The sequence below is a fragment of the Canis aureus genome, chromosome 19, assembly GCF_053574225.1.
Source record: "Canis aureus isolate CA01 chromosome 19, VMU_Caureus_v.1.0, whole genome shotgun sequence".
Lineage (NCBI taxonomy): Eukaryota > Metazoa > Chordata > Mammalia > Carnivora > Canidae > Canis > Canis aureus.
Window position 1 is genome coordinate 46,531,100 of NC_135629.1, and position 9,465 is coordinate 46,540,564.

Consider the following 9,465-nt stretch of genomic DNA (forward strand, 5'->3'; position numbering starts at 1 on the left):
GCTCGTGCTTGCTCACTCCCTCTCTCTCAAATAAATAAAATCTTTAAAAAAAAAAATCAGCTGTGACCTTAGCTTCCCCTACCTCAGTTTCCCTATATGTAAGACACACAAAACCGGGGCTTCCCACCGGGGTGTGGGGAGATTAAATGAGATACTGTGGAGGTGCTGGGGATGTGATCCCCACCATATAAACCCAACAGAAACTATCATTCCTGCTATGTGCAGTGATGGAGGGGCCGACCGGGTCTTCTGTGTTCTACAGTCTCGCTCACTCACTGAGCCTGTTTACCCCTCTGCAGAATATTCTGGGAGTGGCAGCAGCGTTGCCTCCCGTCCACAATTTTGTTAACTGGGTGGATATCTGCTCCCTGGCTTGTGCTCGATGTGCGTGGCACAGACCACGAGCCACAGAGGACCCTCGGCGGGGATCAGGACTCCAGACGGTGGGCACAGGGCAATGTTTATTGCCGGGAGGATGCCTGAGTGGCCTCCGGGCACCGGAACGTTTTGACACAAATGACTTGAAGGCACTGGTTTCCATCCAGCCCCCACCTCTGCCTTGTAGGGCCCGGGGGCGAGGCAGGCCAGAGACCCCATCACCAAGCAGACAGGTCTTGCTCCTTCTCCAGGGCTGTGGTTCCACTGGGTGGCTTAGTCTAGAAAGCCCTGCACCACCAAGGTTCCCAAGATGCTGCAGGGTGGGGTAGCTGCCAGTCCTGGGGTGTGTCAGGGGTGCTGGGCAGCGGGCTTTCCCTGGGCCTGACGAAGAGCTACGAGACACTGGGGGGCAGGCGTGCAGCTGCAGTCTTCTCCACCACGAAACCGTAGTTATACTGGGGGGAGCAGGGGTGGGTAAGGAGAACACAGTGAGTGAGGGGCCATAGTAGTGTCTGAGGAATGGTGAGGAGGGGAGACAATTAGGGGACTTAGCAAGAGATGGGGTGTGGCTTGGGGAGACTGGGGTGGCAAGAAAGTGGGGGCTCCCCCAGCACCCCATCCTGGTCCTGCACCCACCTCCTCCTCAATATCCGCCAGTGACTTGATGGTCAGATCGGCAAAAGCAGAGAAGGCCTGGTAGGCAGAGGCAGGTCAGTCTTGGGCAGGGACACCACCCTGGAACCCCATTCCCCCATCCTCAGGGAGGGCCCCCCCCCAATATTTGCCTGATCATCCCCTCACCCTTCCCACCATGGTCTCTTGCTACCAGCATCCAGTTGTCCCTCCTGATTTGCCATTCTGGGACTAAGCCCCACCCCACCAGCTTCCAGCCTCCTCTAACCCAGGAACACGGGCCTCTGCGCTGGGGGACTGGATCCACAGATGAACCTCTCTGCATCCTGACCCTTAGGAAGACAGACCTAGGCTCCCCACAGCAGAGACTCACCAGGGGGCCACAGCTCTTGCCCTCGAACCGGGGGTGCAGTGTGAAGGGAACACCATCCATGGCTGAGGAAAGCAGGTAAGGGTAGGGGCTGAGATACAGGGATCTTGAGGCCTGCCTGTGGTCCACCCTAGCCAAAGAGGGTGGTAGCCCCAAACCCCTGGCTCTTCCCAGTCTTTGGAAAACTGGGGATCCCAGAACTGGTTCCAACCCCAGCCCCACACCTTCCTAGCTATAAAACCATGAGCCAGTCTTGCCCCACCCGGTGCCTCAGTTTCTTGCTTGGCACTCACCTGAGATGCCATAGAGGTTGGAGGCCTCATAGATGGAGTCACTCCTCCTCAGAGTAGATGCCCGAGAGCCTAACCTGGACAGGGTCCGCTCTGGAAAGCCATCCTTGCTGGTAGAGTCAGGACAGTGTGGGTCAGGCCTAATTCCCCCCATGGCCACCCTACTCCCAAGCCTGGGACTCACCTGGGTTGAGCAGGTGGGTCCAGGGAGAGGCCCCGCATGTCCCGACTGAGAGCCCGGGGCTTGGGCACCGGCCTTGGGGCCTTGGCCTTCTTGCACCAAATGGCAAAGCCCCCCATGTCTCTAGAAGGAGAGAGAAGTAGAAAGGGGTCCTGGCCCAAAAGGATGACCCCAGTCCTTTGGGTGGTTTGCATTTTTTCTTAGCCCACACCCTGAGCAACATCCGAATTAATATTGCTGGGTCTGGTCACTGTACTGTGCACTTCAGACATATCAACTCACTCCTCCCAAGAACCTTACAGGACTGATACAATTACTCCTGGTTTGGGGCACCTGGTGGCTCAGTGGTTGAGCGTCTGCCTTCGGCTCAGTCGTGATCCCAGGGTCTGGCAATCAAGTCCCACATCAGGCTCCCCATGGGAGCCTGCTTCTCCCTCCACCTATGTCTCTGCCTCTCTCTGTGTGTCTCATAAATAAATAAATAAAATCTTTTAAAAAAAAATTGTCCCGGTTTAACCTGTGGAAGTCGAAGCACAGTGAAGTGACTGAAGGCACTGGAGGCCTCAGGAGAGTCCCTGAGGGTCAGCAGGGCAAACATGGGAGCTGGGAGGCAAAGGAGGCCAGAAGCTGGGGGTGGCCCTACCCTACTCGCAGGTATCCAGGCACCGTCTTGGTCTTCCCACTCAGCCGCACATCGAACACAGCCATGTCTGCAGCCCCCAGTGGCACCAGCTTCACACACATGCGTTTCTTCTTGGACACAGAGGCCTCTGGGAGTGGGGGGAGTGCAAGGGAGTAAGAAGACGGAAAAAGCAGCGAAGGGACCCAAAGATGGCTTCAGGATGATACTCGCCAGGGCACTGTTTAAGGCAGCTACCCAGGGCAGCCTGGGTGTTTCAGCGGTTTAGCACTGCCTTCAGTCCAGAACGTGATCCTGGAAGTCCTGGGATCCAGTCCCACATCGGGCTCCCTGCATGGAGCCTGCTTCTCCCTCTGCCTGTGTCTCTGCCTCTCTCTCTCTCTCTCTCTCTCTCTGTCTCTCATGAATAAATAAGTAAAATCTTTCAAAAAAAAAAAAAAAGGCAGCTACCTGGATAGCTTTAGGTCAGTAGTTAAATCATGAATGGTACAGCCATAGGAGGGGACTCCATGTAGCCCTTAGGAGCCATTGAGGCAGGCCTGGGGGGTTTGGGGGGCTCAGTCGGTTAAGCATCTGCCTTTGGCTCAGGTCATGATCTCATGGGTCCTGGGATCAAGCCCCACATCAGGCTCCCTGCTCAGCAGGGAGTCTGCTTCTTCCTCTGCTCCTGCTTGTACTTTCTCTCTCTCTCTCTCAGATAAATAAATAAAATCTTAAAAAAAAAAAAAAAAGAAAAGAAAGAAAGACCCATTGGGGCAAGCTTATCTTTGGTGACATGGAGAAGCCTCATGGGGTGAGCATGGGCACCTACGGCAAGGGTGGGCAGGTGTGGAATCAGACAGAACTGACTGCCCATCCTGGCCGGCCCTGCAAACATCACATGTCCTTAGTCTTCTAATCCAGGGGGCAGCAGACTCTGGCCCACAAGCCAAAAGACGTCCAAGATCCGCTTTGCAGGGCTCATGAGCTAAGAATGGTTTTCACATTTTAAAATGATGATGGGGGGGGCGGGGCAGAGACACTATCTGGCCTGCAAAACCTAAAATATTAACTATCTGGACCTGTACAGAAAAAGTTTGCCAACCTCAATTATCAATAGATATCACCCTGAGAGTTAAATTCACAGGACAAGACGCAGTGAGAGGCAAGGAGGGCCAGGCGGTTGGAAAGCAGAGGGTCAGGGCTGGGACGGAGCCAGAGGACAGGGTGGGGAGGGCTAAGCAGAGACCCGCGGGAGAACCAAGTATAGCTAGCCGGCAGTCTCCGAGGGGCGCTCCAGACAGAGGAAACCGTGTATGCAAAAGCCTGGAAATGAAAAGGCTCGGAAATGGCTCGTGGTTCGGTGGAAGATGTAGCAGGAAGAGTAATAAAACAGGTCACAACTCTTGCTCGAGGTCAATGGCTCATTTTTGCTCAGGGCAGGGCATCTGGTCCCGCCCCAGATCAGGGCTCGACTCCTCAGCCAACCCTGTCATCGCCCAGCGCGTCGAGTGGGCAGTCGAGGCTCGAAAAACAAGCACCTGTCGTCCCTCCACCCTCCCTGGTCCTGCCCACAGGGACCCGAACGCGGCCCCCCGCCCCTCGCCCCCACCCCCAGCCTCGGACGCGGGCCTCACTGGAGTCCAGGGGGTCGCAGACCGGGGAAAAGCCCGGTGGGAGGGGGCTCTTGTCCACCAGGACCTGGATATCGGCCACCACATTCTCCTGCGGATTCTGAGGGGGAGGAAGGGGAGGACACAGCGACAGTCACGCTGCGGCGGGGACAGCGCGCCTGGCGGAGGGTCCCGCAAACGGACCGGGGAGTGGGCGGACCCCAGGAACGCCGAAGGGGGGCGCTCCTTACCTCCAGGCTGCCCAAAGAACTGAGGCACAGAAAGTAGCCAGACTTCTGCGCGAAGCTCTTGCCGAAGCTGGCGGGCGCCCCTTCCACGGTGCAGGAGATCTACGGCGCGGACCCGGGTCAGAGCCAGGCTGCTACCCCGACGCGGCCGCCTCTCCCCCACTCAGCCCCGGACCCCGGCGTCGCTCACCGCACTGAATCCCCGCGGCGGAGGCGCCGACGCCGACGACCAGACCAGGCCAGTCAGCGGCGCCGTGTCGGTCCCCGGTCCTGGATCCATCCTCCCAGCGGAGAGCCGAAGGCAGGGACGGCCTCGCAACTCCGAGCCGCCGACCAGAGGTCGAGTTCGGATACGAGTCTGAACTACAACTCCCAGAGGACCGTGCGAAGGCCGGAGGGAGGGGCCAAAAGGGCCATCTGCGCGTGCCCGGTAGACAGCTGGCCAATCGCGAGGGAAAGTGAAGCCGCGCCTTCGCGTATCGCGCAGGCGCGCCCGTGAGCGACGTTTGCGGAAAGATGCGCGGCTCCTTTCTCACGCCCAGCAATTTCCGCCAGTGATACCCCAGCTCTTGCTCGCTCCAAGCCAGAACTACGCTCCCCACAATCCCTTGCGGTATCAGCCCCTCCGGAGACGCGCAGGGACGTTTAGGGGAGAAGTTTGAAACCGCAGTTCCAGTTCTAGAAAGTCATCCCAAAAGGAACTTTCACGGGTTATGCAGCGGTTAGTTCAAGTAACCAAAAACAGGGACCACCGTGAGCCACGAAATCTTGTGTGACGTGAGGACTTGTTCGCGCTACCGGCGGGAGATTGACAGTGCGTTGTGTGGATGGAGGTCTCGGCTCTCGGATTCCCCCACAAATCTTCCCCCCCAAAGATTTACCTGGGGATCCGCGCTGGAGTAAGGACAGCCGGAAGGAAGGTAGCAAGCACAAGGCAGTCGATTAAGGACGGCACACTCTGGAGGTGGGAGAGCGGGCAGGCCCAGAGGGGATGACAACTGACCTGAGGCTAGAGGTGTCTTTTTTTTTTTTTTTTTTTTTTAATGTTTTTTGCGCTTAGCTAGGATGTTCTGCTACTGAGGTTTCTAGTCATCTAAGGGACTCCTCCTACCGGTTGGGAGGGGGAGGTTTTGGCCCTACAAGGTTCTTACGGGGAGTGTCAGGACTATCTTCCCCCACAGGGGGGTAGGGGACGGGTCAAAACCACAATGCAAATATATTATAAGGAACCCAGGCAGTCACCCGACAGCAGAGGAGACCGTAGGTTCTGCACCTGTGCTCTTGATCTGCCAGCCTGCTGCCGCAAAGCCACAAACAAGGCCCCCAGGCTTCTAGTGTGTGACCTACTTATCCCGGCTTAGGTCTAACTAACTGCCTGCTCCATCATTCTTAGACAGTTTTTTTCGGATGAGATCTGAAGTATTTAATGTGGTAACATGCTTTTACACCCCTCAGGGAAAAGTATGAAAACTTAGGGAACAGAGTATCATCTACTTTTCTACATTTTTCAGTTTTCTGCAATATCATGGCTTGGCCCACTGTCTGGCTTTTATGGGACCTGTGAGCTAAAAATGGTATTTATATGTGTAAATGATTGAAGGAGGAAATAAAATGAAAAGGGTATTTAGTGACATGTGAAAAGCATATGACATTCAAATGTCAGTGCCCATAAGAAACAAACGTCCTGGGCACCTGGGTGGCTCAGTTGGTTAAGCACCTGCCTTCTGCTGGGGTTATGATCCTAGGGTCCTGGGATTGAGTCAGTTGGAGCCTCCCTGCTGCAGGGGGAGCCTGCTTCTCCCTCTTGCCTTGCTCCTCCCCCCTGCTCATGCTCTCTCTGTGTCAAAAAAAAAAAAGAAAAAAGAAAAAAAAGAACCCACAAATGTCCTGGAAAAGATGACCCAATAATGCGTTACAGGAGTGAACTAACCTTGGGTTCCCCTTGAAGTACCCCCTTATTCCCAGTGCTTAGGAGGAACGTGCATTCATAACCTCCATCTTACACTTCCCGTTCTTCCGCAGAATGCCCTGGGTGGTTAGCATGAAGATGGCTTGCTTGGTGGCTGTCTGTATTGGAGGCAGTTACCACAGCAGCAATCTAAGCAGATGCAAGACAAAGCACAGACTGAGAAAATGACTCCCAAAATAAGCAACTTGTTTTTTTCCACCAGGACTCCCATGATCCAAACTACTCATTTATTAAGTCCCTTACGCTGGGGGTGGGATCACTCAGGGCATTCATTCACTTGTGTCCTCGTGTGCATTAATAAAGATGATACATTAGCAGACTCATCACGTATGAACACACAACATTCTGCTTGGATAATGGCATAGGTGCCTCCTTGCAAGGCACCTCACAAACAGTAATGTCCAAGGCCATCATAATCTGGAGGACAGCTTTTCTCATGAGAGACATTTCGGTGTTCAGTAGGACAGGCTTTGTTGGCTATCATTTTTTTTTTTAGGATTTTATTTATTTATTCATGAGAGACACAGGCAGAGGGAGAAGCAGGCTCCTTTCTGGGAGCCTGATTCGGGACTTGATCCAGAACCCTGGGATCACCCCCTGAGCCAAAGGCATACACTCAATCACTGAGCCACCTAGGCGCCCCTGTTGGCTATCATTTAAGGCTTTACTAGGAACTTAGTAAGGGCATGTGTACTTACTATAACTTCCTCCAGGCCAATGGAGGGAACAAACATGGTGGCCAAGTGATCATACCAGTGGAAAACATCGTGCCCACCTGGCCTTGAAGGGAGGGAGATTGGCAGCTTGTGTTACCATGGGGCAGATTTCTGGGAGAACTCAGGATTTAGCAACCCAGTCACCTAGGTGGAAGCCAAGCCAAAGATTTGTTCCGCACAACCATTGGGTCTCATTTGGATTTACCCAGTAAATACCTGGAGGATGTGACAGTGCCAAACCTGTCATGATCCTTTAAAATGACCAAATGAGAGACGCCTGGGTGGCTCAGTGGTTAAAGTGCCTGCCTTCAGCTCAGGGTGTGATCCTGGAGTCCTGAGATCGAGTTCCGCATTGGGCTCCCTGCCTGGAGCCTGCTTCTCTCTCTGCCTGTGTCTCTGCCTCTCTCTGTGTGTCTCTCATGAATAAATAAATAAAATCTTTAAAATGACAGAATGACTACATGGTTATGGTGACATCCATCCCATATCCCTGGTGTACTTGGGATGGTTCTATTTTAGAGTGCTTTTTTTTTTTTTCTGCTCCCTACATTGGAGTACATGAGTGCTCAACCTGGGGTAAACCACATGAACCCATCCCAAATCTGAGTGAAGCCACCTATGGCTCTGATAGTGGTATTTTTAGGACCTTTCGGATGGGCTGCCTGTTTTACTCAATCAACAGGAAAAGAATAGCCAATGCCCAATGTTACTGAGCATGTGTGCCACAGACTAGGTTTCTGAATCAATATCGGTAATATCAGCTGAATTAAGAGCCCCTCTCCTAGCTTGTGCTTCCTTAACATACTGCTTAAGTGCCTTCTGATCCCCTCCCTGGAGGAGTGATAGCCACCAAGGCAATCCTGACACGCTAAAGAGGGGCGGCTGCCTGCATACCCAACAGTGTGGATTGATTCCTTTGCCAGGCACACAAGTGGGCCCTCTGTAGAAAGATATTTCTCTCAGGTGTCCATCCCATGACTGGACACCCAAGGGGCAGCAGAAGTCTAAGGCCAAAGAAGACAGATATTTAGTAGAAACTTGTATTGGGAAGTCTTTTTATTAATGCAGCTGCAGCTTTAGGAACCTGGCCAGGTTTTGCATAACGTACCTGTTGGCCGGGGGACACACAGGGGAGGCAGCACTGTCAGGCGTGAGGAAATGGGACTAGGGGCAGGATGTGTTCAGAATCCCTGTCTTCTCCCCTCTTTCTGTGGTGCGTGTTCCATTCCAGGTATAGCGGGTTTCAACAGATCTGGCTTACAGCAGGACAACAGGATCCCAGTGGAGTTTGAGTCGTTCCCCCTCACCCAAGGAGTGAAGTGACTCACCCCTCTGCAAGGGATGTCCCATTGTAAATTCCAGTAGATAATGCCTCTCCCATACCTGATGGGACTTGGTATCCTCCGCAGGGCAGCGTGTTGATCCACAGTGAGCATCAGGGCAATAGCTGTCTCTGGAGACTCCACACCTTTACAAAATTGGGTGCTTTGGCAGGGGTTCCCAGTCTGGCATATAGGGTCGTGGGTTCAAATGCATTCAAATGCATTCCTCCACACAGCCAAGGTGGCTTTACCTGTTAATGATTTAACCTGCTGCTTTAATATCCCATTCTTAAAAAAATAATAATAAATAATAGTAATAGTAATAATAATAATAATATCCCATTCTTCCTTTCTCCCAACCTGGCTGCCTGTGGCATAGAGGGGAGATGGAGCCTCCATTCACTATTCTTCTGCCCAATCTTGCACACCATGGCCCCTAAAATGTGACCCCAATCAGGTGCATGGGTGGCTCAATGGTTAAGCATCCGCCTTTGGCTCAGGTCATGATCTTGGGTTCCTGGGATCAAGTCCCGCATCAGGCTCCCCACAAGGAGCCTGCTTCTCCCCCTGCCTATGTCTCTGCCTCTCTCTCTGTGTCTCTCATAAATAAATAAATAAAGTCTTTAAAAAAAAAAGTTACCCCAATCACTGTCTATTTGATGAGGGTTTCCATACATCATACCCAGTTTCTCTAATCCCCTAATGGTGGCAGTCTGCTTTGCATGGTGACAGGGGAAAGCTTGGGTTAGGCCAGACACAATGACCTCACAAACAAAGCCAAAGTTAGAACCCTCACTCAGGGGCACCTGGCTGGTTCAGTCCCCAGAGCATATAACTCTTGATCTCAGGGTCATGAGTTTGAGCCCCATGCTGGGTGTGGAGATTACTTAATAACACAAAAAAGAACCCTCCCTCAGAGGGAAAGGACCAATGTAATCAATTTGCCAATGCCTTACCAGTTGGGAACTCCAATGGTTGGCCCCAGACATTTCCTTTGGCAGGTGCCACAGTAGCCACTCTTCCTATGCACCCAATCTGCTGTATCTACTGAAAGGTTGGTGGCCAAGGCTCCTACCTGGGCTGGAGCATCAGCTTTCTGAATGCCGGGGTGGGGTTCAGCGCCTTG

The 9,465-nt window shown here is 53.1% G+C and overlaps 1 protein-coding gene and 1 long non-coding RNA gene across 3 annotated transcripts; both read right to left on the reverse strand.

The window, feature by feature from the left end:
- Nucleotides 1-443: 443 nt before the first annotated feature.
- MVB12A (multivesicular body subunit 12A) lies at nucleotides 444-4,708 on the reverse strand. Its single transcript, XM_077859463.1, has 9 exons — nucleotides 4,523-4,708; nucleotides 4,336-4,434; nucleotides 4,109-4,205; nucleotides 2,496-2,622; nucleotides 1,856-1,975; nucleotides 1,675-1,781; nucleotides 1,385-1,446; nucleotides 1,015-1,071; nucleotides 444-833 (listed from the first exon to the last, which is right to left on the reverse strand). Exons 1-9 carry the CDS (start codon nucleotides 4,610-4,612, stop codon nucleotides 771-773), a joined length of 822 nt encoding a protein of 273 aa, XP_077715589.1. The 5' UTR covers nucleotides 4,613-4,708; the 3' UTR covers nucleotides 444-770.
- Nucleotides 4,709-4,876: 168 nt separating this feature from the next.
- LOC144290333 (uncharacterized) lies at nucleotides 4,877-9,465 on the reverse strand. 2 transcript variants are annotated; one of them, XR_013358050.1, is made up of 5 exons: nucleotides 9,296-9,465; nucleotides 8,401-8,590; nucleotides 8,126-8,273; nucleotides 6,263-6,430; nucleotides 4,877-5,290 (listed from the first exon to the last, which is right to left on the reverse strand). It is a non-coding gene; the product is annotated as an uncharacterized LOC144290333 (long non-coding RNA). The 2 variants fall into 2 exon arrangements; XR_013358049.1 differs by lacking the exon at nucleotides 8,126-8,273.

What these genes read in the sequence shown, in the direction of transcription:
- MVB12A (XM_077859463.1), bottom strand. Translation starts at nt 4,612, where the DNA reads ATGGATCCAGGACCGGGGACCGACACGGCGCCGCTGACTGGCCTGGTC. An exon ending in GACCCACCTGCTCAACCCAG is followed by an intron (nt 1,782 to 1,855) that starts GTGAGTCCCAGG and finishes TGACTCTACCAG; the next exon opens with CAAGGATGGCTTTCCAGAGC. An exon ending in TGGCGGATATTGAGGAGGAG is followed by an intron (nt 834 to 1,014) that starts GTGGGTGCAGGA and finishes TGCTCCCCCCAG; the next exon opens with TATAACTACGGTTTCGTGGT.